The 25,314-nt window shown below is 59.5% G+C and overlaps 5 protein-coding genes across 5 annotated transcripts; 2 read left to right on the top strand and 3 right to left on the bottom strand.

Annotated features, from left to right (window-relative positions):
• Positions 1-146: 146 nt before the first annotated feature.
• On the top strand, positions 147-1,208 carry JDV02_007632 (uncharacterized protein; the record flags this gene model as incomplete). Its single annotated transcript, XM_047989142.1, has 5 exons — positions 147-337; positions 474-583; positions 712-891; positions 983-1,044; positions 1,119-1,208. The coding sequence occupies 5 exons, from the start codon at positions 147-149 to the stop codon at positions 1,206-1,208; spliced, it is 633 nt and encodes a 210-aa protein (XP_047845141.1).
• A 39-nt stretch (positions 1,209-1,247) lies between these two features.
• On the bottom strand, positions 1,248-3,986 carry JDV02_007631 (uncharacterized protein; the record flags this gene model as incomplete). Its single annotated transcript, XM_047989141.1, has 5 exons — positions 2,892-3,986; positions 2,750-2,818; positions 2,514-2,699; positions 2,085-2,459; positions 1,248-2,026 (listed from the first exon to the last, which is right to left on the bottom strand). The coding sequence occupies exons 1-5, from the start codon at positions 3,595-3,597 to the stop codon at positions 1,248-1,250; spliced, it is 2,115 nt and encodes a 704-aa protein (XP_047845140.1). The 5' UTR covers positions 3,598-3,986.
• A 997-nt stretch (positions 3,987-4,983) lies between these two features.
• Positions 4,984-8,099, top strand: JDV02_007630 (uncharacterized protein). Its single transcript, XM_047989140.1, has 2 exons — positions 4,984-5,591; positions 5,696-8,099. The coding sequence occupies exons 1-2, from the start codon at positions 5,196-5,198 to the stop codon at positions 7,349-7,351; spliced, it is 2,052 nt and encodes a 683-aa protein (XP_047845139.1). The 5' UTR covers positions 4,984-5,195; the 3' UTR covers positions 7,352-8,099.
• On the bottom strand, positions 7,493-10,144 carry mlh1 (DNA mismatch repair protein Mlh1). The gene is made up of 3 exons (XM_047989139.1): positions 9,843-10,144; positions 9,595-9,774; positions 7,493-9,537 (listed from the first exon to the last, which is right to left on the bottom strand). The coding sequence occupies exons 1-3, from the start codon at positions 10,002-10,004 to the stop codon at positions 7,633-7,635; spliced, it is 2,247 nt and encodes a 748-aa protein (XP_047845138.1). The 5' UTR covers positions 10,005-10,144; the 3' UTR covers positions 7,493-7,632.
• Positions 10,145-11,985: 1,841 nt separating this feature from the next.
• JDV02_007628 (uncharacterized protein) lies at positions 11,986-14,133 on the bottom strand (the record flags this gene model as incomplete). The annotated part of the gene is made up of 3 exons (XM_047989138.1): positions 11,986-13,187; positions 13,454-13,461; positions 13,523-14,133. 3 exons carry the CDS (start codon positions 14,131-14,133, stop codon positions 11,986-11,988), a joined length of 1,821 nt encoding a protein of 606 aa, XP_047845137.1.
• Between the last annotated feature and the right edge of the window lie 11,181 nt (positions 14,134-25,314).

Below are 25,314 nucleotides of genomic sequence, written 5' to 3'. Positions count from 1 at the left end.
GTCTCAGTCTCATCCTCAACCTCAATTCATGCTCAAGCTTTCATAATAAAAAAGCGACGCCTCCGCTCATCCTCGACTGCACCCGGGAATCCCCCGCTCCCGCCCCATCCATCCCTCCCCATCGCGGGGACAAACTCCGAGCCATCATGTCGTCGTCGTCGGCGGCGGCGCAGACGCAGACGCAGACCCGGGCACGGCCACGGCAGCGGGACCGCCGCCACGCCGCCGAACCCGATCCCGACATCGACGCCGCCATGATCGACGAAGAGGACATCACCGTGCGGTGCTGCGCGCCCGTCTATGCCCTCACTGCGCCAGTCGAGGTTGGCGAGATAGGGTTCGTGAAAACTTTCCCGCATCACATCTTCGGCGTGCTCTCTCTCTCCTTTCCCCTGGCCGCCATCCGTCGCGGCAAAGAGCCGAAACAGAGAAAAGACGTAGAAACCTACTGACGTTGAATTCCTGCGCCATAGATCTGGTGGCCGCGCTGGCGAGTCGGCCTTCTTCGCCTGGCCGCTCTTCGGCCCGCTGCTCTTCCGCAACGAGACGAGCGACGCGCGCGACCACTGCGCCAACGAGCGAAGTACGCTGCTGGCCCCCCTCCCCTCACCCGTTCTGGTCATCTCCCCCGTCTGTCCCGTCTCTGCATCCAAACCTCTTGGCCGTGTCTAGGCTGACCTGGCCTGAACCCCCTCCTGCTGGGTTGTGCAGCCTTCCTCTCGTACCTGCGCATCGCCATCTACCTGGCCGTCCTCTCCGTCGCCATCACCCTGTCCTTCCACCTCAAGAACCAGCCCACCAACCTCGAGCGCCGCATGGCCAAGCCCCTCGGCATCATCTTCTGGGGCCTGAGCGTCGTCACGCTCGTCATCGGCCTGGGCAACTACATGAGTGAGTCAGCTGGTGATCCCCGATGTCCCTTGTTCGCGACGCAACGAGACGCCTGCCTCGCTCCGGGCATGCTGACATCGCCGCGCTGCAGAGACGGTCAACAAGTATAGCCGTAGGGTGGCTATAGTGCAATCCGGATGGAGGACGCAGCTGGTAAGCCAACTCCGCCACGCACCACGTGAAAGTGCGTGCAGCACACGGAGCAAATCGTCTGACGGGCGCAAAAGGTCCTTGGCATGCTCGCCGCCGCCATCATCGGCACGTGCATCGTTCTACTCGTGGTGGAAAAGCTGAGACCAAGCGAACGCTCGCTGTGATGATAAGGTTTTTCATGGGAATTCGCTACTACGCTCGCGTCAACCCACTCTATTGGCATCGCAAAACAGGTCCCTCGCGTACGAATCCGGCAGCGGCGACGTCTCCAAGTCTTCCTCGGAGCAGTGCCCGACCTGCCGCCGAAAGTCGTCCACGAACTCGGCCGTGTCCATGAGGAACTTGGCAAAGCTCTTTTGCTTGCCGTCCCAAGACAATATCGGTAGGTCCTCGGGCGGCTGCAATTCGCCGCGCTTGGGCAGCGTCTCTAGTACGTCCACCGACGATCCGGGGTCAAAAGCTCGGCTGACCCTGTCGACGAACCCCTCCTGCTCCCTGTCTTTGGAGGACATGGCGGAGTCGTCATACTCTTCCGGCTTATTGGAGAGGTCGGTGTGAACGCCGGCAATGACGCCGGCCGTCTCCTTGCCGGGGTACAGCGTGAAATAGCCTCGGAGCCGGGCGAGCTGCACCGCGTACTCCATCCAGGCTGAGTGCTGCTTGCCCACCTCCTTGTTGGCCAAGAGCGCTGGCGAGGAGGCGCTCGAGCTGCGCCGGTCTATCATCTGAGAGGCGTATGCGTGCAGCTCAATCCACTTGTCGCCCATGAACATGACCGCTTCGCTGGCGGGCGACTGCCAGAGGAACGATACGCCTTCGCTTCCGGGCTTGCTGCCACGCACTGGCGCGGGAGGCGAAAACGGCTGTGTGCCATCGAGGGACTTCGTTGGGACGGCAAAACTCAAGGCCATCAGTCTCAGATCCAAGCCTTCGCTGGTGGCAGCTCGAGAATACCGATAAAAGAGGACGGAGAATTTGAGATCTGTCGAGAGTTAAGAAGACTGTCATTATGCGGGGCACGACTCCTGGCCTGCACTTACAGTGGAAGAACTGAGGCGTCACCTCTGTGTTCGGAGACAGGACTAGCACGTGGGAGTTGACGGGGTCCAGCGGCCAAAAGGACTCGAGGAATCGCACCAAGCTCTCTTCTTCGCTGATGCGGTGGCTGGGAATGCGGCGATGTAGAGACATCATTTGCGGCAGCGGCTTCTCGACCCCTCCCCACGGGGGCCACTGATATCGAGCTAGGAAGCTCTGAAGCGAGGGTTCGATGAGACTCGGCAGTTCGACGGTGAGATGCGGAACGGAGTGGCCGCCGAGGTCCACGCGGGCGAGCGAGTTTAGCAACCTTTTGACGTTGCCTGTTCCTTTAGGCGGAGCGCGCACGATGATGTCGAAGCGGACCCGGTTCCAAGCTGTGCTGTGTTAGCACCCAGCCAGACTCGCCAGGCGGCTGACAAGACACATACCTGCCAGAGCCGGGGCGTCCAGCTTTGTGATCCACGACAGTCGGGTCTCAGGCTTATCGGGAAGCTCGATGAGAGCAGCGTGCGTGGATGAAATTTCGTCGCGAGCGCCGCGAAGGAAGAAGGCCTCCTCGGCATCAGTCGAGTCGACGAGGACGGCCTGTGGGTGCATGTACGAGTTGATGTAGTCTAGATATGGTCAGCATAGCGCCCTCGAATCTCAGCGGTGTACGACGTACAAAAGGCGCGCGCGACGGAGAGGGCCATGCGTGTTTCGGTAGACGTATCGGCGTGGTTGGGCCGCGCATCTGTGAACTGTCAGTTGCCCACGCTCGAGGACACGTACACACACATATCGAAGCTGAGAGCGCTCATCCATACCATGAATCATCATTGGACACGTCCTATCAATGCCGTTGACTTGGAGAAGCTCCTTGAGGGATATGGTCGACCGGCCGATGAATGCGAAGTGGACATAGGTCGTCTTCTCGTGGGCCATGCGGCACGCCATGGGCAGCAGCGTCGCCGCGCTCCTGAGGCTCGCCGCGGCAAACAAGACATTGCGGTTCGTGACGGAGGCGCCGCCGGTCGACGATATCGCGCGGAGGGACGCCGCCAGCTCGTAAAATTTGATGGGCCCATTGTAGCTCTCGGGCTGGCGTTGGAGGCCGTCGTGGCTAGCCGAGGCCGCCTTGGGCTTTTTCTCGGGCGCCGGCTTCGGCTTGGATTTCGTCTTGGGTTCCGGGTCGTCGAGAGGCAGAGGAGGAGGTCGCCCGCGGATGGGCGGGGAGTCATATGCGCCGGGGATGTCGTGAAGAAAGGAGGCGCCATCCCTGTCGAAAGGGGACGGGGACGAGGGGCCATCGTCGCCGGAGGTGATGGCGCGGATGAGGAACAAGAGCAAGACGGACAGGACGACGAGGTAGGCGACGAGGCGCAAGACCAAGCTCCGTCTCGGAGGATGGGCGACGGCATGCCACTGGCCTCGGGGCTGTTGCTGCTGCTTGGGGGTGAGGCCGAGGTCGTCGTCCTTTTTGGCCAGCTCCTCGTCGTCGCGCCGGAGGTGCCAGCGCCTCGAGCTCGACATGTTTTGTTCTTCTGGGGGAGGAGGAGGAGGAGGAGGAGGAGGAGGAGGAGGAGGAGGGGGAGGTCTGGCGAGCGAGGGGGCCTGCGTGCGTGCAACCGCAATCACATGTCGTCGCGCATGGAGTTGGGTTGCGCAGGCGTGACGGCGCGAGGAGCCGCTGTCGGAGGAACGGGGGATTCGTGTGGATGTGCTGTTTGGAGAGCGGGAGGGATTGATAGCTGGAGCCGAGTGAGGTGAAACGAGCCGAGCCGAGCTCCTTGGGAATAGTATGTATTCACCAACTTTTAGTTGGTTACGTGGTATGCGGCAGGCGGGCAACTGCTCCGTGGGCAGAACACAATGCCGTGTGGTGTAGGTTCTTCTCGGCGACACGGGAGGGAGGGACGGACGAGGACAGGTTGACGCTCTCACTCTCGGGCAGCCTGCACTGGGTCCCTCTCGAAATGAGGAGGTACCTGCACTAGCATCCAACTCAGGGCGCGTCAGTTGGGGAGCGGGTAGTGGGGCCAGCGGGTAGAGCTTAGGTGCGTCAGTTAGGGTCAGTTAGGGTCAGTTAGGTCGGTTGTTGCCCTGGAGGCGTGCTGGGCCGCTCCCCACCCCCACTACCCGTGAACCCCATGGATCGCCGGTACCTTGCCTTAGTACGAAGTGAACAGGTACGTCCGTATAGGCTGTCACGGCTGGATAGAGCGTGCCGGGCCCAAAAAGGTTCATCAGCGCACACTGACCTCTACACAAGGTATCTATCTACAGTCGTACATCGATCCACATATGCAGGGTGCCTTATGAGTAGTAGGAGAGGTCCCGTTCCCGCCACAAAGCGGTTTTCGGAGCCGTGGGGGCAGCACACCGGGAGGGGGCTCAAGCTTCGAGGGGTCTAACGCTGTACTCTGCAAGTACGCGTACCAAGGACTAATGAATCGCAGGAATGGGCTGTGCTGTGCTGTACTGCTCGCGCACCCGGCGACGGGCCAGACTTCGCGTTGGGGCCGCGGCCCACGGAGACACGGAGGGGCACCCTCGACCGCCGGAGAACTTGCCGCACAGCAAATGGGGTTATCATATATGTACTGCGAGTATCAAAGGCAATATATATGCCAGCAGCCGTCCGCCCGTGCATTGGATCCCGCGCGGGGTGCGGTGCCGCGCTCGCGTGGACGGGGTCCCATTGCTGCGCGGCCGCACGTCAAGGCCCCTGACCCCACTGTGGCTCTCCCGCGTCCAGCGCCGGGCAGCAGGTACCTACCCGCCGCCCGTCGTCCGGCGCTCCGGACGGCGTCCCCACTGTACCCGATCCTGAGGTGGGTGGGACCCCGCCAGCGCGCGGCTGGGCTTCCATTCCGTCCCATGCTGGATTGGATTTGATGGTGGGGTACGACAGCAATTCGAACCTCCATCTCCCTCCCAAACATTTTTTTTTCTCTTTCCCACTTCAGAGCAACCAGCTTCGCCAGCTAATAACTGCCTTTTCGACCCCTCCTCCACCCTCCTCCTTCCCTAGGTGCGATTTACAAGAAGCAACTCGCCCCCTGGGCATTGTACCGAGACATCGCGCCCGGAATCTACGTTCCGTAGAATAAACGAAAAATCAGGCGACCATGGGCAAGTCGAGGCGCAACCGAGGCGGCGCCGCCCACCGTCGCGACCCCATCGCCAAGCAGGTCAAGCCGCCCTCGGACCCCGAGCTGGCCGCCCTGCGCGAGTCCAAGATCCTGCCCGTCCTTGCCAATCTCAAGGACGCCGACCCCAAGTCCCGCTCCGCCGCCGCCGCCGCCATCTCCAACATCATCCACGACACCAAGTGCCGGAAGCTGCTCCTTCGCGAGCAGGTCGTCCATTTGGTCCTCACCCAGACCCTCACCGATGCCGCCCTCGAGAGCCGCGCCGCCGGCTGGGGCATCCTGCAGGTCCTCGCCCAGGAGGAGGAGGCCGACTTTTGCGTACATCTCTTCCGTCAGGATGTCTTGACAGCCATCGAGTACGCTGCCAAGATGGTACCCACCCCCGGCATGACCTGCCCGCCTGCCTGTTTCTCATCCTTCCCATTCTGCCGCTCCCCCCGCATACGGCTGACAAGCTCTACTCCCCTTGCCATCAGGTCATCGAAAAGCTGCAATCTACCGCAACGCCCTTCGCCAAGACGCCCAAGGTCGAGCAGGGCTTCGTCGCCAGCATCGCCGCCTCGCTCGTCTCTCTCCTGACCGCACTCGCCGAGGCCGGCGACGAGGTGCTCGAGGCCATCTCCGCCAATGCCACCATCTCGCAGTTCCTCTTCATTCTCATATCCCACAACGCCCATGGACAAGAAGACGGCATAGCCGCCCTCCGCGTCGATGCCATGGCCTGCCTCATGATTCTGTGCGAGGACAACGCGTCCCTGGCTCAAAAGCTCGTCACCTCCGAGCACGATCGCTGCCTCAAGGCACTGTTGGCCCTCAAAGACGACGCCAACGCCGATGGCGTCCTCGCTTGCGCTACCCTTCACAACATGTTCGCCTCCTTGAGCGGCGTTAAAAATGCGCCCCAGCTGCCACAGGCAGACGACTCCCTATTGATCCCCACCCTCACGAGGGTCATCACGGCCATCACTCAAGGCCCAACCGCGACCAACGGCAACGGATGGTCAAGTCCTGTCGAGCTGCAGCAGCTAGCACTCGAGACCTTGGCCTCCATCGGCACTACTCTCAACGCTGCCACGGCCGGCCCGGCCCCGCGAAAGGAACGAGATGACGCACCCAGGGATGACGATGAGGACATGGGCGACGCCGATGAACACGAAGATGCGGAGGAAAAGGAGGCTGAAGACGACGAGGACGATGAAATGGACCCGGACGAGATGGAAGCCGACATGGACATGGTCACGGGTGTCGACGGGGCTGACGACGATGACGACGACGACATCAACGACCTCCCCGTGCTCAAGGCCTTGCTCCAGAGTGCCATTCCCGAACTCATCCGTGTCGCCTGCCTCCAGCCCTCGAGCGACGAGTCCATGCGGCTTCAAGGCCACGCCCTCTCAGCCCTCAACAATATAGCCTGGTCCGTCTCCCTCGTCGACTTCTCCGAGGACCAGAACGAGGGCATTCAAAAGGCCTGGTCCCCCGTCGGCCGCTCTCTCTGGGAGCACGTCATCTCACCCATCCTCGCCACCGACACGGCCGACGTCGGCCTCGCCACGCAGGTCACCTCCCTCGCCTGGGCCGTCGCCCGCAGCCTCGGCGGCCGCACGCCTCTCAAGGCCGACGAACACCGCAAGTTCATCACCCTCTACCAGGCAACAAAGGGCCTCCTTGCCGCCCACCCCGACAACGACGGCGCCGGCGATGGAGTCGACGACCCTTTCCAGAGCCTCGGCGTCAAGTGTGTCGGCGTCCTCGGCCAGCTCGCCCTCCATCCCGCGCCCGTTGACCGCAACCGCGAGATTGGCACCTTCCTCGTCACCCTGCTTGCCGGCCTGCCCGACCCCGCCGCCGCCGGCCCCGCCGCTGTTGTCGGCGCGACGACGCCCCCCGCCGACGCCGTCGAGGCCCTCAATCAGCTCTTCGACGTCTACGGCGACGAGGCCTACCCCTACGACGCCGACGTCTTCTGGCGCGGCAACTTCCTCTCCCACCTCGAGGCCGCCGTGCCCAAGGCCCGCGCCCTCGCCAAGTCCATCGACAAGAAGACACACGCCGAGCTGAGGGTCCGCGCCGACGAGGCGTCTCTCAACTTGACCCGCTTCCTGGCCTACAAGAAGAAGCACGCGCCGTGAAAGAGGAGCTGGGCCTTGGCCCCCGTGGCCTCGACGCAAAGGCCGAAAACGAAATCATGACTTGTCCATGAGTACACGTCTGTGTGTGTGTGTGTGCGTGTGTGCATGTTTGTCACAAGGACAGACAGGATAAAGGAAAAGGGCTTATTGGAGAAGACGTTCCCCTTTAGCAAGGGCGCCCTGTATTCATGTCATCACCACGGCGCTAGATCGGCTTCATGCACCTGCAAACAGCTAGACAGCACATAGATATCCTCATCACCTTCTCCCAGCCTCCATCGTCAGCACCGCTCAAATACCTTGTACAGCCCCTTCAGGCTGGCCACCTCCAGGACGCCTCCGCTCATGAGCGACTTTGTCGCCACCAGACGCGCCTTGAACGCCGGAAACAAGATATTCTCCACCGCCCACCTGACATGTTGCCGCCTCGTCCGGACCTCGGCCGGCACATCTTCCTCCTCTTGCGCGGGCGCCGCCCCGCTCGACGCCGCGGGGAGCTGCTCAGGCACGTAAAACGTCGCCAGCGCCCTCAGAAACGACTCGAAGCAGGCTTTCTCGTCTGCCCAGTCGACGTTGGGTCCGAGCCGCAGGAGAAACTGTGGCAATTTGGCCACAGATGGCGTGTACCCCTTGACCAGCAGAGGAATAGAGACAAGATCGCCGGCTGGAGATATTTCAAGGGAGAAATATTCCAGGAGCATCTCCCTTCTCTCGATAAGCTGGTTCGCTACCTTGTTCACAATAGCTTCAACATCGAAATCTTCGTCTGAAACTCCCAACAGCTCCTTCTCCGTCTCTGCCGCCATTGTCAGAAGGTCCCCAAGTCTCAGTGGCGGACTGAACCGGATGGTGCCAAAGTTGCCAAAGTCTGTGAGCCCAAGCTGGTAGAAATACTCGAAGCATGCGTGCCCGTAGTCGATAAGGTACAACTTGATGCCGCTCTGTATCGCAGCCAACCGTCGGCTCTCGTCCACTATGCCGACAAAGGTATGAGATGTAAATATTTCTGTCAAATCGTCGTGCATGTCGTCACGAACTTCGCTGCGCAGCTCCTTGACGCTCCTTAGGCGGCAGAGGACTGGCTCGCGATCGCTCTCTTCATACTCAATACTTTCAGGGACGGCCAGCGGCTCCTCTGCACGGGCTCTCGCCTTCCCGGACTCTCCAGAGTCCGCCCTCAAGAACATGCTGGTGATCTTCCGCATCGACGTGTCTGTCCGGACGAGCTCGTTGGAATTCCGCCTCGCCTTGCCAGTAATCGTGTATTTCGGCGTGGCTGGTTGTGCATCGCCCGGATGCGCATCTTCAAACTGCATGGCGCCGGGCAAAAGCGTCTGCGTCTTGAATGTTCGGCTCGTGTCGACCGCCGCGAGTTCTTCCTCTATCTTGTTGCACACGTCTTGAATAATCTCATCCTCGTTCAGGAAGTGGACCTCTCGTTTTGTTGGGTGCACATTGACATCGACCCGCCCGGGATCGATCTCCAGACTCAGGTAGACGAAGGGATGTCCTCCTTTCGGCAGGTAGCCCGCGTAGACCTGTTCCACCGCCTTCTTTATGTTGCCCGATTCTACAGCCCGGTGATTTATGAAAAGTAACAGCGTCGTCTTCTTGATGTGGTAGTTTGCGTTGGTGACAATACCATGGGCAGTGTAGCCCCAGCGCTCCGCAGACGTCGTAAACTCAACCAGCTCATTCGCTACATTGCTGCCATGAATCTGGCGTATCCTGTCAGTGGGGGATGCTTGGGCTTGTATGGAGAGCGTGTTGGACGCTTCGCCCGCCTTCTTGCAAGTAAAGCCGACCCCCGCGCAGTGTATGGCGTAGCGGCCAACCATGTCAATGATCTTGTTATACTCCTCGCTGTGTGAGCGGAAAGCTCTGCGGCGCGTTGGGACGTTGAAGAACAGGTCTTCCACCGTGATCTGCGTCCCTGGCCGACTGGCCACCATCTTAGGCTCCGCAGGCTGACCTGGCTTTGGAGCGGCAAGTTTTCCGTCAAGATAGTGCGCCCGCCACCCAACATCAGAGTCTTTGGGTCTGGTAGTAACGCTCAAATGGGCAATATGGCTAATGCTCGCCAGGGCCTCTCCTCGAAAGCCATAAGTGCCAATCGTAGTGAGGTCTTCGAACGCTGTGATTTTGGACGTCGTGTGCCGTTCACACAGGATGGGCAAGTCGTCCCTCTACGTACGCCGTTAGCCGCTATGAAGCGCAGCGGAAGAGCGCACCGTCCGCCTCACCTGGATTCCGCCGCCATTGTCTGTGATCTGCAGCTGCTTTAGGCCGCCGTCCTTGACGACAATTTCGATGGCCGTTGACCCCGCGTCAACAGCATTCTCGATCAGCTCCTTGAGCGCGTGGACAGGGGCCACAATGATCTCGCCGGCAGCGATCTTGTTGACAACCGTCGGATCCAAGGCCTACCGGGCATGAGTCAACCTCTGGTTCGATGCTCACATCTCCAGAAATTTGCAAGCAATCGACTCACTCTGATTCGACGTGGCGGCCGTGCCTCCTCTGAGAGATCCTCCGCCTTGCGCTTCTTGCCGCCGTGGCTGTCCACGTCCATGCTGTCATGGGCCATGCCGCCTCCCTGGCCTCCGTCGCATCTGCGCTCAGAGGTAACGTTGCCTGGACCTTGCTGGGCCATTGGCGCCAGTGCCAGCCGGGAGATTTTGAAACAATAGTCAACACGATCGGCACAAGGGCCGAGCCGGAGAAGAGCGTCAGGCCTGTCTGTCGACGAGGAAAAGTTCAGGATGCTGGTGGGTTCGGTCGGGTCGAGATGGTGCAAGGCGGAAACCTGGGACCCGTCCGTGGTGGGGGTCGAGCTTCCGTCCCAAGCATGTCATGGGGGGGTGTGCGCCAGGGGAGGGCACGCGAAGCCTGCGCGTCCCCACGTGACCAAGCGGCGCATCTGGACATTCGGCAGGCATGAGTGCTGCTACGTACTTGGTACTTTCTGTGCCTTGCCTGCATGCAGGCGCCCGCGGATCAAGGGCAAGAGCGAGTTGCGCCCGTGCGCCCCTACCTTCCTTACGCAGCACAGAGTATATTGCACGTACGAAGAATAAGTACCCAAATGGTACCTTACATAGGATACCACCCTAAGCAGGTACCTAACCCGGCGGACGTGCCAGGTCAAAAAGGTCAACAGCTTATTACTACGTAGCGCTGCGCGCCGGAGGAAACAGGTACACGATGCCAAAAAAGGTGGCGCGGCCAGGCGGCGGGTGAACTGCGAGATTACTGGCACCGTTTCCCAATTACTACAAGCGTCGGTGCGACGTGTCGCTCGGCTCGGCAGTCGCACGAACTGCAGAAACCAACCCCCCTTTCCACCACCCCCGGCCGTCCCCGTTGTGGGTTTCTGGCGGCTCCTTCCCCGGGCCTGGCCCCGTTGCTCCACGTCGCTTCCCGGGCTCCATTGTCGTCCGCACGCGAATGGATCGCTCCTTCCCCGGATTTCGACGCACTCGGACCTCGGCAGCCCACGTCGTCGTTTCGTCCCTTCCAAGGTATTGCTACTACATAGGTACCTCACGTATACTGCACTATCACCTCTCAATCATGCTCTCATAGCATACAAGGTATCAGTCAGTATCGAATACATTAGTAGACATCAACCAGCGTCCCAAGTCGTACTTCGTGCTCAAGCAGCGATATGCATTCGGAACCTCGGTGCAGGCCACCGCGACCCTCGCACAACATCACGGTGGCAGGCAGGTGTCAGACTGTGGGTGCGTGAATCGTGGCTTCGCTAAAGACTGAAGACGCGCCTGCGCCATTGACAGTTTGGTGGGGATGCACAGACGTGTACTTCTGGTATCAGTACTACCGTGGTTTCGCCAACCTTCGACATGCGGTACTTGCTTGGTACATGAGTATGTGTACTTCGCACACGTGCTCAAGCTCAGACGTCTCCGACCAGAGTCATTGACGCGGCCACGGATGGCTTCCGCCCAGGTAAGACACAGTCTCAGATTCCTTCAACCACCAAGGCTGAGTGCGATAGTGGCGTCACATAAGAATCGAGCCCCAGTATCGTAGCACCATCCTCGGATTGCGTGACGGCGGAAGAAAGCTCCCCGTCTTGATACTTGCGCAGCGTGCCCATCGGTGGAGTTCAAGACTCCTGCGCTATGCGCTTTTAACACAAGAAACATCGTACGGGTATTATGGTGACCCCCCTGGTCACGAAAACACATCCTCAACTCCAACCAACATGCACAAGCCGTAGGGCCCGTCACCTACCTCCCAGCTAAGACAACTTCAAAGCAGGAAGTGTGCAGGCCATCCGTCCGTGACAGAGATGGTCCTAGCGGCACCGTTGGTTCAACTCGGCAACAGACGACCCCCCCCCCCCTCTTTTTCAGCTATATCCAAGGGCACGCGTATCAAGAGGTAGACGGCGCGCATCTCCAAGACTCCTGTCGCGTCGAAGCCCATCCCATAAACTCCGTGTTACAACGAACATCATTTATGGTGTGTCAGGTCTCGTCTGGATCCAGTGTGGCGTTTGGTCCTAAATCTAGAGTCGCAAATCTTCGTTCGGAAAATCGATAGAAACAGTTCGAGGTTGGAGTTGCTAGGTCGCCTGCTGACTTGATCTCGGTAATCTGACCAGGCCATCACTGCTCCCGCGGGTTTCGCTCAGATCTCTGGGGCCTATTAATTAAGCCCTCTATGTCAAGGCGGCTCGGGCGCTCCTCGCGCTGCCATGCCTGAGCAACAGGCGTCGTACGATGTTCAGACTGCGCTCGAATGGGAGCAAGTTGGTAGCCGTGGCTCCTCGCAGGCTCCGCAGAGTATGGCGTCTGGCTCCGATTCGGATCGTATGTTGTCTGTGTCGGAGACGCACCAGAGGGGATGCTACTCCGTCCCGATGTGGCATAAGAAAACAAAGTCGCCGAACCTGGACTAGTTCTTAACGCATCGGGACCTCCATATAAATTTGGCCCCAACGAAGACCGGGTTTGTAGCGAGCCTTCACTAAGCCGATGCCGAACCGGGTCAAAATGAGCCGGATCAGTGGCCCGAGCTGTAGGTGGTGGCCGCTGGCTCCCTGAATGGCTGTAAACCGACGCGCCCGATGAGGGTTGTACCTGCGCATAATGATATCCGTGTGGTACGGCCAGGAGCATCACCACAAAGTAGAAAGAACCCTCTTTGCCCAAGCCCATATGCAACCCAAACTGTCTCGCATAGCCATCAGGACAAACAAAGGTTAGCCTGTCTTGAATGCTGAAGACGAACTGCGAAATTTCTGTGGCGGTAAAACCAAGACCCTGGAGAGCAGGTCCACCGCCGAGTATTGGGGGGAGGTAATTTGGTTCCCTCCTCCTCTGTTCCTCTACAACTCGGTTCTGGAGAAGCATAACACTATCCACATCTGTGTCAACGACAAGGTCTCGCAGCCTGCGTCCAGTGAGGCTTGCGACACCAAGTATTTTCAGAAATGCGGGTGATGTCTTGGCAAATTCCATCCCCATCGTGAGGAAGGCAACAGGCTCCGGAGACGCCCCATAGACGCTGACATCGTCGGGTCTGCCATACTGCCTAATCGGTAGCGTGCCACCAACAGGCGACTCGAACGATCTGTGGAATTGGCGGTGTTGAGACATCTCGTCGCCCTCTTGGCCCACCAACCCGCCCGGCGCATACACAGCAAAAGGCCTGTGTGCGGATATGTCCGTATAACTGGGTATTCGCAGCGCATCGTACCGGGTGTCTCGGTCGTCTCGTAACCGTGGCCTCCCTCGTTTCTTGTGTTGGACATCCACGCAGGCATCTTCCTTGCCGTTGCTAAGGCACCTCGAACAAGGTCTCTGTGCTATACCAATGTCAGTAATCGCTCGATGTCGGTAGTCTACCTACCGGGTCATCCAGGTAGACTTCCGGTGTCATAACATATCCGCCGATAGGAACAAAACGACGTTGCCGACGTAAACATTGGAGGCAGCTTCTGAGAAGTTCCTCTGCACGTATACGCACCCATAGCCATAGCCATAGCGACCACAAATTCAAACAATAGTACAGATAGTCCACGGGAAAGGGTACAGTTCACCAACATAGTCACAGAAATCGAAAAATACGTACCATCGCACCTGTGGCTTCCTGTCAGATCTATGCTTGGAAAACTGCTAGTACTGCTGGTAAACTGCTTACCGGAGATGCGCTCGCTTGCAAGGAACACACGCCGAGGCTACGTGACCCTTTGCTTTCCTTTGAGACTTTGGGGAGGCAAATGGTTGATTATCTGGAGCACCCCCCCTATTGACCATGGCATAACTGGCTTCTGAACTCGGGCCCGCGGCTGCCACATGTTGGTGCTGATATAATTCTGGCCTCGACAGATGAGACTCCGGCGAGGCGTAGGATGGCGTCTGTTGCAATGATTCGCCCGGATATCTCGAAACGACGTATGGAACTCGTTGCGGCTCACGCTGATAGCCCGCAAGAGGTGGTGGCAGCCGAAGCTGCGCGTCGACATGCTGTGGGGGCGCTGCTCTATCCCGATAGACATCTTGAGCCAGCGATCCAGAGTGCCGCGAGGGCCCCTCGCCATATTCGTTCGCTTCGTGAACTATTCTGGGCGGAAGCGGCGGAGAGCCTGACATGGGCGGAGTGGGGTATGCCCGGACACGAGCAGCTCTCTCCGACTCTTCTCTCTTGCTGTCCCAGCCCAGATCTGGCGCGCCCCTCGACCCGCGAGTTATGTCTGGGCGATGGCCGAAAGGGTGTGGAGTTGCGTGGTGAGAGCAGCTTACTGACAGCATGGAGGGAGCCCTTCAACTAGTCGTCTGTGGTCTCGATTTCGGGCTCTCTCCTTGTGCCCCGTTGAGAGACGGTAGTGTTGTCAGCCGTGCTGCCACTCCAAGACGAGTCTCTCTCTCGGAGCTTTGGTTAGCGCGCCGGCGTAAGTCTTTCGATTACCGGAGAAGTTGTCTTTGTATCCCACTCGAGAAGCCGGTTGCAAATCTGTTGTCTTGCCACCCCGGAAACGATTTCCTATCAAGGAAAGCTCTTCGATGCACCAGACTTCGCCGCACCGTCCAGATGAGCCCTATTTGAGCAATTTGTCCTCTGCGTCAAGAACTTCGAAAGCTGAACCATCACAATGGTCGCACTGGCAGTCCGGAAGATCGTATCAGTGCGCAAAAGAGACGCACAAAGTTGACAAACTCAGCCCTGACCAATCGCCGGCGTTGTGGGCGCCTGCCGAGGGTACTAGGGAGGCAGCGAGAATCGCTGAAAAGTAAGGGACCAAGGAGAGTGGCCGCCCCCAGTCGACAACGAGATATACTGGAACGGCGCCGCGGGACTGAATCAGCTGGTGTGAAACCGATGGAAGCGGCGTCGTAATACTGCCAGGGATGATTTCACAACTGCCGTGATACGTCCTAGCCGGCAAATGATGTGACTTTTGGCAAAGAGGAAACTGAGAGCAAGTGCGGGTAAGACGCTCCGTCGTTGTAGGACCAAGAGTCGTGTCTCCGCAGCCTGACAAGCCCGAAGGTCGGGACGGGCGGCGAAGCGAGGGCTTGTTGAATGGTCAGGAATTGGCCGCCAGGAGACTGGCGCAGCGAGGCACAAGAGTCGAGACGGCGCCAGAGGCTGATCGGCGGCTCAGAGCCGGCTTTTGTGCGACCTTGGACTTCCGGGCTACGTACCTGCAAGTACTGCTGCTGAGCAGACGACGGTCAAGGGTCACTAGAGTTGGCAACCGGGCATTCGGGGGAGGGGGGTACCCTGGTCGGCGTCTGTCGAGTGGATGCTGGCCAAGGGGTGGGCGTCATGGCATGGGAGCACCCTGCTCATCCCATCTGACAATTCTCCGCGTGTCTCGAGTGTCCAGTTTTCCTTTCAGTGTGTCCGCGCTTGCATACCTTGGTGTGACTTTTGGGTTTGCAACGAGACCAGGGCGACGGGTGTGGCCGAGGGCGCTACTTGTGGAGGGCGGAGTGGGCATGCCGGGCCCTGTATCCTGCTCCAGGCAGGGGGCCACGTGAAGAAAGCCAAGGGCGAGAACAGTGGGACGAAGAGCAGAGACGAGGAGAGGATGGAGAAGGAGGAGGCGCTGGAGGAGGGGGCGTGTACGGACAGAAGCCTGTAGCTCGTCTAACACACAACTATCTAACACGTTAGACGTAGTGTCAGTTTTCGGTAATCGGAGACCGATCGCGCAAAGTAGCTCGGCGTCGAGGCCTGTACGAACTGTGTACAATGGACAAAGACCGCGTCAGGGGGGCCGGGCAAGACGGAGCACTTCACGAATGCTGGTCGAGACGAGAGTTTGGGGGGTGGGCAGATGGCAGGGGTGTCGAACGACTCTGGATACCTACGCACGAGGTACAACACCACTATTATGGAGCGGGCTGCCCACGAGAGCCATTCGAGGCTAACGTGCGAGTGGAGGGGAGAGCCAGATGTTTGGGCCGGGAACGGTTTCTGGAAGACGTCATGATTGGAGGAATCGGCAAAGTCGACCGGTTGGCGCCGTGCTGTCTCGGGGCTCGTCTGTTTCTTGCATCGGCGGCGAGGACAAGGGCCGCGCTCTGTGCGGAGGCTACTGCCAACGCGCAGGCAGACAGTCGCTTCTCTTCCAAGGGAATCCTCGCCGACGTCTTCGCCCGCCCCCGGTTCTGGAATGGGAACCTCGCGCTTAAATAGTGCCCGTGCCCGCACGTGCGTGAGGGTACGGGCACCCAAGTGTGGCTTTTCGCTGTGCACGTCCTCCTTGCATGTTGGCGATGTCGCAATGTTATGTGAAGCCCACGCCGTTGGCTGTCGACTTGTTGTTCCTCCTTTCGTTGATGAAAGGACGGGGGCCTGAGGGCCAGTCGACAACCCATAAGCTTCAGACATCTCAGATGTCACTCGACTCAGGCACACACACACAAGCACACCCAGGCGGTCGCCTGCACCCACGTAACGGCTCGGCCTCGGGAAAAAGGAATGTTGCTCCAGGCACACCATCGCCGGCTCGACAGCCACAGGGCCCCCTGTTGGAGGGCACCGCAAAGTCACCGGCAGGCGGGCCTGGCAATCTTGTGCCGGACAGGACGAAACGACGCCGACCAGGCAAGGTCGTCGTTGGTGGACGCCCCAGTACGGCCTAACCGTTTTGAAGATGGTTTCAATCGTTGCTAGGATAGCTTGTCGTTGGTGGGGATGACAAAGATTGGGGCACGCCGATGACGGTGGGAGCGGCCCTGCCTGGTATCTGGCTTTGCGAGATGGACAAACCATGGCAAACCAGGCCCTTCTCACAGTGAGGGAGCTGGTGGTTGCTTGTGGACTTGTTCAATGTGCCAGACTGCCAGCGTCATAGGCCGCAGACAATAGCGTCCGCGGGACCAACCCAGAAGCATGGACGGCCCTTCGACTCCGTCAGAGGCACACGAGTGCAGACAGAAGAACCCTGCTTGGCCTAACGGGGTTTGCCGTGCACCGTTGGCGTAGAGGCTAGTTACTGCTTGTGCAAGTCGGTAGCTGACGAAGGCTGGCGATGCTGTTGAAAAAAAAAGCCTATCAAAGGGTTTCGTCAGGAACCGGGTCGCCCATGTTCTCTGATCGAGCCTGAAGTAGTTAGTGAGCTGGTCGCGGGCGATCTAACACGTCCACGGTCTGCTTCCCGAGGGAAGACCGCATTGCCGCTCGTGGCCCCCATGCTGTCCCGGCTGGCTCTGGCTTGGCTTATTATGTGCGCACGTTCTCTGAGACTGCAAGCCCAGTCAGTCCATCGCTCGCCCTCTACGGGGACCGCATAGGTGCGCGCAGCGAGAACCCGGGTCGCGTGGCGGCGTTTGGCGAATACCTCAGCGTCAGTCGTTGGCTTCCTCAATCAGCTTCGTGTCGTCCATGGCGAACTCGTCCACGCCGGGGGCCGACCGTCGTAGAGTTGACCACGAATGGCGACGTGCCTGCCGGGCTTGAGGCGCACGTCTCGCAATGCCTCGCGCGGGAACGCCGCATTAGTGAGGATGCGCCAACGCCTTGCATCGCGCGCGGTCCGTACAGGCGACAGATCACTACCCGCTGCAGATCACAACGCCAGCAGAGCGGCAATTGTGTGGAGCGTGCCGCTCAAGATGTCCGGCCGGTGTGGTGGGCGATTTTAGACCCAGGGAGGCCATGCCAGGCAGGTAAGGCGACGACGAGGGTGGGTTGCATGGTGAAGGATTCTCGAGACGGCAGAGCAGACCGGGCGCAGTTCGTTCTCAACAGGCAGGCATTGGCGTGCTGCAGGGCAAACGAGTTCCATCGGCCAACCTTGCAGCGTGCCATGTACCTACGTGACGATCCCACAAGGCGCGCTCTCACCCAGGCTGGGATCCAGGCCAGCCAGGCTCTCCCTGTCCAAGGCGAGGCACCAAGGCCACTCTCGAGGTCGGCAGCGTGCCGCACCAACGGCGGCCCCGACCACGGGAACCCAAGATCCACTCGCCTCCAGAGATCCGGCGTGCCGTCCCAGAGTGTGAGGGCCCGACGGGGTCGGCGAACAGGCCAACTTGTGGTCCGCGGGTGGTCGTAGCCTGGCGCGATCCTTGCGTGCAGCCCCCAGTCGCCCCGTGGCGAGCAGGGCATCACGCAGATTATGGTGCAGGGATTTCGCGCCTGGAGCACCTGCCCTTGGGGGCCGGAGATTCCTGCTCCTCGCCAAAAGTTTTGGTTGCAGATCGCCCAAGCCATCCATGGGCAGGTCGACACGACCTTGACAGGTGCCTTAGTTACAAGGGGAGCCAGAGGAAGTCATCCTCGTCGGCATCGCTGCTTTGCCGCCCATGCGCTATAGTAGCTTTCGTCCAACCACTATCGGTCCTTGCTGATCGATCTCACAGACGGCCATAAAGCACCCGCCATGGGCTTGCCGCATTGCTCGCGGAAATTCCCGCCCGCGAAGTCCGCCGGCTCGCGATCGCTGGGCGGCAAAGCAGGTGATGGAGATCTCGGGACCTTGCATGCCCTTGTTTGATTTGCCTGGTTGCCGCACAAAGGGTACAATACCTACCAGCGTGTATGCCAAGTTACTGTACGAGTACGTGTACGGGTAATTACCGCTTGCGCTGTTATTGCGGTGGCCACTTTGTCCCCCCCCCCGCCTCCTGGACGGGCGCATACCGGCTCTGAAAGGTGGTGCTGTTCTTTGCAGCGCTGGATGCGAATCCATGAACACGGCCAGATGGGCAGTTGCCACCTGCATCCATCAAGATAGGATAAGGTGGCTCTGTTTGGTCGGGCCTGAGAACCCACTTCCGGCTGGGATGCTTATTGGCATGACATTGTCGGCCAACACGGACTTCTGACCAACTCGGTTGACGAAGGACATGCGCCTTGAGAGATGAAGATGTGAGATCGACGGACGTAGGACACACTAATATTCCAAGGCCATCCTTCTGTGACGCGGACCAACAAGCGACCAGAGGCGGTAAACGATTCGCGTGGCGGCGGCGCGAGGTGCAGGTTTGCCGCAGGGAGAGGAGAGCATCGTTTCGATTGCGGTTCCGCATCCCCGCAGCTGTGTACCAGCTCCAGCCTCCCAACGGGGTTCGTGCCTCCAAGCGCTCGACCCGAAACAAGCTTTTTGCAGCCGTGTACGACTCGTGAATGCACCACCAGGTGCATGGCGGGCAGATCAGCAAGCCTTGCCGGGCCGCCGGCGACTGACCAGAGTGGCCACGATGCAACGGTACCATCCCGTTCCGGGACCTGGGCGCAGGGTTGCTGGTGTTTTCGCGGGGCCATCAGACCCGGTGCATTAAGGTCGGCCCACCTGAGGCTCCCCCGGCCTCCATGCCTCCGACAAAGCGCCAGTGGGGGGGAATGCTACGCCGATTTGAACGGCGTGTACGAGAGCAATGCAGGACACACCAGGTTCTGTGGTATCCAGCGGTCGTCCTGTTATCCTGCGAGATGCTCATGGTGTAATGGACGAGAGGACCGTGATGGTGCTCTTGCGCGCGTCGAGGCTGTCGGCGATTGTGTCCAGCGTCGTTCAATTTGATGCGAGGATGCATTTCCTTCACAGCTGTCGCAGCTGCTGCCGTGCATCGAGGCCACCACACTCGCACTGCGAGCCCGACAGCCGTGCCCTGCCTTGCCAATGCAAAGCAGCTGCAGCGAAAGTGGGCTGGCATCGGTCGCTCGGGACGTCCTGGAACTCAACTGCCACACCGACAGCCAAGGGAAGATCAGCACGTGGGAGGAAGCAAGCTATTGAGTGTTAGCGTGGTCCGGCAGGGTAGAGCGGCGCGTCTGTCCACACACAAACAAGTACAAGCCCGCGTCTGGCTGGCGGTGTGTCGTCGCTCTGCCGGTGCACCACCACTCGTCTTTCTTGGGTCCAGTCGGGCCTTGGAGCCCGCAGAGGATGGACATGGACGTCGCAGGTCGCGGCACATGAAGTTGAACATGATCGTGGGGCAGAAAGTGGGCGCAGGGGTGCAGCCTGCAGGGTCCTGCTCCCTCCACTGCTCCCGTGACACCGTCGCGGCGCACCTGCCGTCATGGCTGCTGCTCACCAGCGCACTTTCTTTCCAATTTGAGCTTGTGTACTTTGTATACAGTACAATTGCACTTACGAATTACACCTTCTCGCACCCGCTTGCTCTGGCAACCTCCATGCATTTTGACCTGCACGCACCTGGTCAACTACCTCTAGGTATAGTAGTCTCCAGGCTCGAGGCCACCACACGCCCTTGCTGCACAATGATGAGGTACTAAGGTAAGGTACACAAACGAAACTGTAGGTACCTGTATACAAGGCACTTTAACCAGACAAGCCCGTTGTCCAAGGTACAGCAGCACCCAAATACCTAGTAAGTATCCTAGTAGGTACTTTAGTACCCAGTATGCTCGTGCCTGCACCACCTGCGTAACTTATAGGGAAGGTACGTCGGTCGGTCTTGGAGCCCTTCCTACCGTACTATACCTTCCTTACCTTGCACGAAGTATACTGTACCTTTAGTACGCAAGAACTGCGCATGTCCTCGAGGGGAAAAGCCGGCCATGCTCGATCGTAGGCTCATCATTTCGTACCACGCACGCAACGCTCCTCTTCCTTTGCAATCGCCATCTCTCTCACTAACCTTCGCCACCCTAGCGTGAGGGCCTCAATACCGCGCTTTCAAGTGCAGACAGCAAGCTTGTCCTATCCCCACTGACTTGTGCCGCCGCGTCACTCGATCACTCAAACTCCAGCGGTCGACCTCGCACATCAAGCGCCGCAACAGGTGCTCAACTCGACTATCTGGGTACGGGCAATGGGCCATGTGGCGCCAGCGCAGCAGACAGCCCGAGCACGCTCCATTTGAGTTTGTACGCCAGTGGGACCCAGCTGATCACCCCCTCCCAATGTCGGTGGTTCTGGCTTATCCTCCTCCATCTCTATCGCCGTTGCCGAACTGCGCGGAGGACCCCAGCAAAGACAATAGCCATGCAAATCTTCGAAAGGGGTCCGTGGCCTGAAACGAATGGATGCTGTCTCTCGTAAGGTCTGGCGCCATTAGTTTGCCGCTCACCGTGCAAGGGCGGACCGACAAAATTCGCATACTACTACTACTACTACCTAGCTCATCGTGGCCGGGCAAACTGCCATTGGGGCGGCAAGTAAGGCCCACATCAAACGACAGTAGCAGCCGATGATGTGTGAACCTTGAAGACGGTGAGGGCTGGCGCTGAGACAAGATTGCCCGCCGAGTTGCGCATATTGTCATTTTGATCAGACAAAATCGTCAGCAGCGCCCCCCCCTCCCGCCCTCCCCGCCCCACCCTTTAGAAAGAAGAGAGAGGCATAGTTACTGTACATGGTACGTCCTAACCGCTGCATAGATCTGGATTAGCCAGGGTGCCAAGCCTCTGCTTTGGGTTGCGAGGCACCGGCATGGCCGTTGAGCCCACGTCAGGACCGTGTTGTCCTACACGCACGTCTCTCGCTAGGGGCCTCACGCGATATTTTGGTTGACGGAGGTCTGACCTACAAGAAATATTGGCATACACCTCCCGATTTGGGTTCCAGGGAGAGAAATGGACCACACCAGTGCGCAACTCGCAGCTCTACCCTGCTCGCAACTTCATCACGGCCGCAAACGAGTCAGCATCACCTAGCATTGGGCTCGAACGAGGAAAGAATTGAGAGTCCTTTTGTTGGCGTACCATGCAGGATTTTGGAGTTGGGCCGTCTTCACTTGCGTGTCTCGTCCAACACCAACTCGAGGCGTTGGCGCATCACTGAACCTCTGCATTTCTCGGCGAAAGGAGATATCGGCTTTCTGCGCTTCATGCCTGCTCCCTAGGTACTCCGGATAGACGACATAGGACAGAAAGTGCCAGGGCCGGCATCAATAATGCAGGCGGACTAATCGGCGGCGGATTTCGCGCCTGCAATCAATTCTAAGAAGGTACATTCGTGCAGTCATGCAGTTCTCCCAAGTCGAGCAATTCAAGGTGAGGAAGTCGCGAAGCCTCCCGCCTCCCACCCCCCTTTGGCTTGCTGCCCTGCCTTTCACGATTCCCCAATGCCGTAACAAGTCCCGCAGTGGCCGAGGCCGATGGAAAGGCTGACGATGAAGCTTTGGCGAGCCAAGCACGGGGCGCATCAGTTCACAGGGGCAAGGTCATTGGCTTGGCACCACAATGAGCCAGGGCCCAAACCTTGCCCATCATTGAGGGTACGCCGTACGCCAGTGCTTGTGTCATGTGAGGGCCGCAACTACCATCTCGCCCTCCGCTTGCTCGGCGTCATTCCGTGGGCATCAAGGTATTCGAAACGGAACTAAAGGCGCCAATGACGATGGAGAAAGCCGACAAGGCCCCGTCTGAAACGGGGTCCAGGATGTCACAAGCAATGGCCAACGGCCAGCAACACGGTCATGTACTGCCCTGCGGCTTTGTACTTCTGATTCAAGCACCGACATGGATTCGCTTCCGGGAAATAAGGAACGGTCTCATGCCGCGTGGACCACGTGGAGGCATTGTCGGATTCCATATATACACGTACGAAGTACGGTTTGCTACGGTACACGTGCCAGAACGCTCGCAGCCCGTAGGCTTGAGGATGTGTTGTTGGGCCGGTTCAGTGTCAGCCTCGTCTTTTGGGGCATGAGCTGGCCGTTGCACCCGTCTGATTCAGAGGCGGCGCCGGCTCGCAGGTAGTTCGATCATAGTCGACGCATTGCTCGCGGAGACGCCGGCCTCAACAGCAGCGAGAAGCATATATGCATGTCGTTTGGCGGCTGCCTTTGCATGCAGCCGATAGAAGGCACACCACTCTAACTCTCGCGACATCTGACAGGAGGCCAGACCGGGATGTTGGTCGATTGCGAATGGGAAACGGCCGACACCAACAGCCGGGCGCGGGCCAGGAATCAATTCGCGGCAAGCAACATGCGACACCACCTCTGTGCTGCGCGTGCCCACACTGCCATAGCACATGATTGACAGATGGGACAGGCATGGCCAGGCGGTGGATCCATTCTCGACCCAACTTGTTACCTAGGCGGGAGGGCCTGCAATCTGCCGTATAGGGGAGGTGGATGAGGGAGTAGTAGCAGAGCGCCCGCCAGGTGAGGGAGGGATTCCTGGATGAGAATGCAAATGGGAGTCAAGCAAGGGCTGAATGGGCCAGGCAGGACACCCTCGAGCGACGACCGAAGGACTACGGAGCATTATTGATGGGCTAAATCTCCGGGCGGCATGGGTCGCGCGGCGACGTTTGCGTGCCCGTCGTCGAGGCGGTTGGGCTTCCGTCTTTCCGAACCGGGCCACGCCTCATGCCCCTCGGACCCCCAGTCTCGAACGAAGCCAGCCACGGTTATTATGTTGTCAACATAGGCAGGGCAGATGGGCCCAGGCAAGATACTATCTCTGCCAGCCCAGCCCAGCCCAGCCCGACTTTGCGGTGGCACTTTTCGCCCGCATGCAACACCAGTCACCCGCCCTCCCTAGGGTCGACGAGGGTTCGGGTCACAGTAGTTGGCAGCCGGTGCGATCAAGCGAGTGCCATGGCGCCGGCATGCCGGCGAGGCAGGGCGCGCCAGCTGCAAAAAAAAACCACCATCGGCGCATGCATCCTACCTCTGTGCGTACAAAATACATAGTATGGATATGCAGAGAGAGAGCTGGACAGACAGACAGACGAACGGGCGGACAGACAGGCCACGGGCACTTTGTACGCCTCGCTCTTCGCCTTTGCGAGCCGGGAACGCCGCAGACGGCCGCCACGCGATGCCAACGGAGTGGGCGAGCGTCGTGTCTGGCTGGTGTTGAGTTTGCGCCCTGGAAGCGATCCATGACATGACATGGCACACACAGACACGCGTCTCTGTCGCCCACACAACGGGGCAACTTCTCTGCCAAGCCGCTCCTTGTTTCTCTCGCCTCGCGCATTGTACAGGGTGGATACGAAGGCTGCGAGGCACGTCACACGGCCAGGGACAGGATCGCGTCCTCCCAAATGGTGCCCTCGGCCAGCGGAGCTCGATGAATATTTCCGGTCCAACGCATCTGTCGCATCAGGCGATCTTGAGCGCCTACCGAGCCGATTTGGAGTCCTTCCGGCCTCTTCGGACCGCGCCTCGCGATCCGGCACCGCGCCATAGATGCCAATTCGTCGTCGCGAGACTCGCCCGCTCCCGACTCGTGGTCGACGGGTCAAGACGGTTTAACCATGCCTCTCAGGCAAGGTCACCGGGGGCGCTGCCCGGGTCTCGGCTGTTGGCAGACCCCCCCCCCCCGGGGCCCCCCTCCCGGTCCCGTGCCAAAGCATCCATGCTCGCAACAGATGCGTGGGACTTGGGCGGCGCGGCGCGGGCTTTACAAGGTTTCGACACATCCGACTTGGTGGAGTAGGCGCAAGAAGGCAGCAGCAAGTCCTCGCGCCCTGCCGGCCGGACCAACAGCATCACCAACCGGTCGCATGAGCTGCACTCACACCTCCTTCATATGTACGTACTACTCGACTGGACTGGACCGCATTGTACTGTACTGTGCTGTGCTGTGATGTGCTGTACCTGTCTCCGACGCTGGCAGCGGACACGGAATCCAATTGCGCATAACCGCAGACAGAACCCTGGCATCATATCCGGTGCCGACACCTGGTTCTTATCTCCTTTGCTTTCGGGCCTAGCTGGTGGAGATCAATGCTCAGCCAGCTTTCATGTGCAGGTTCTCGCCTGCTTCCTAGGCCTCTCCCCATCCCACTGCAATTATCCAGCCTTGCTTGCCCCTTTATTATTAGGGCACCGAAGGATGGTTGCGTCCGTCTACTTGCGCAACTCTCCATGAGGAGGCGTGAGTTGGTACAGGTCTGGGGTAGCATGTTGGGCCTCGACATGCGACAAATATTACCAACTCGGCAGCAGCTCCTGGGCAAAAAGGGGTCGATCTGACTGCCTTGACCCGCGCGCCCTAGAAATGCATACCATGTTATTGCGCTCGGGCGAAGCTCCCGCAGCGCCGGCCCGTGAGTCCCCGATGGCCTCCCAGGACAAACGAGCCCATCGACTGCGTGGCCGTTTGCCCTCGCCGTCCGGCCGCCAAGATCGCGCCCGTCCTGGCAGCGGGTGTTAAAGGTGCAAGTCTCCGTGTTCTCCAGGCGCGCGCGCGGCCGCCCGTCGCTCCACAAAGGCACGAGGAGGAGTAGCGACCAAGGGCCCGGCACGGACGGACGAAACTTGTGGCCCCAAGCCCTCCGATGTGGTTCTCGTCTTTCTCTTCGCCGTGGCCATGGCTGTCACCATTCGGACCCTTGCAGAGCTGAAGATGACAGTGGCCACCGGCCTTGGGTGCCACTGCCACCTCGTCACACGTCAGGCAACGCGTTTTGCGTCCCGCCGGGACGGAACCGACCCCCCGCGGCCCATCACGGGGCGTTTTGGCGTTTCCAAGCGGAGAATCTGGTCGGGAAACTCACGCAGACGCCACGGTGGCCGCCACGACCACCACGACCACCACAAGAG

Source organism: Purpureocillium takamizusanense, chromosome 7 (genome assembly GCF_022605165.1).
Source record: "Purpureocillium takamizusanense chromosome 7, complete sequence".
NCBI classification, from domain to species: Eukaryota; Fungi; Ascomycota; class Sordariomycetes; order Hypocreales; family Ophiocordycipitaceae; genus Purpureocillium; species Purpureocillium takamizusanense.
The sequence above is the reverse complement of the archived record's forward strand: the minus strand, read 5'-3'. Positions and strand labels throughout refer to the sequence as shown.

Coding starts and splice junctions, on each gene's coding strand:
- JDV02_007630 (XM_047989140.1), top strand. CDS start 5,196: ATGGGCAAGTCGAGGCGCAACCGAGGCGGCGCCGCCCACCGTCGCGAC. Junction 5,592..5,695: donor TCGAGTACGCTGCCAAGATG/GTACCCACCCCC, acceptor CCTTGCCATCAG/GTCATCGAAAAGCTGCAATC.
- mlh1 (XM_047989139.1), bottom strand. CDS start 10,004: ATGGCCCAGCAAGGTCCAGGCAACGTTACCTCTGAGCGCAGATGCGAC. Junction 9,775..9,842: donor GGCCGCCACGTCGAATCAGA/GTGAGTCGATTG, acceptor CATGCCCGGTAG/GCCTTGGATCCGACGGTTGT. Junction 9,538..9,594: donor ACAATGGCGGCGGAATCCAG/GTGAGGCGGACG, acceptor CGGCGTACGTAG/AGGGACGACTTGCCCATCCT.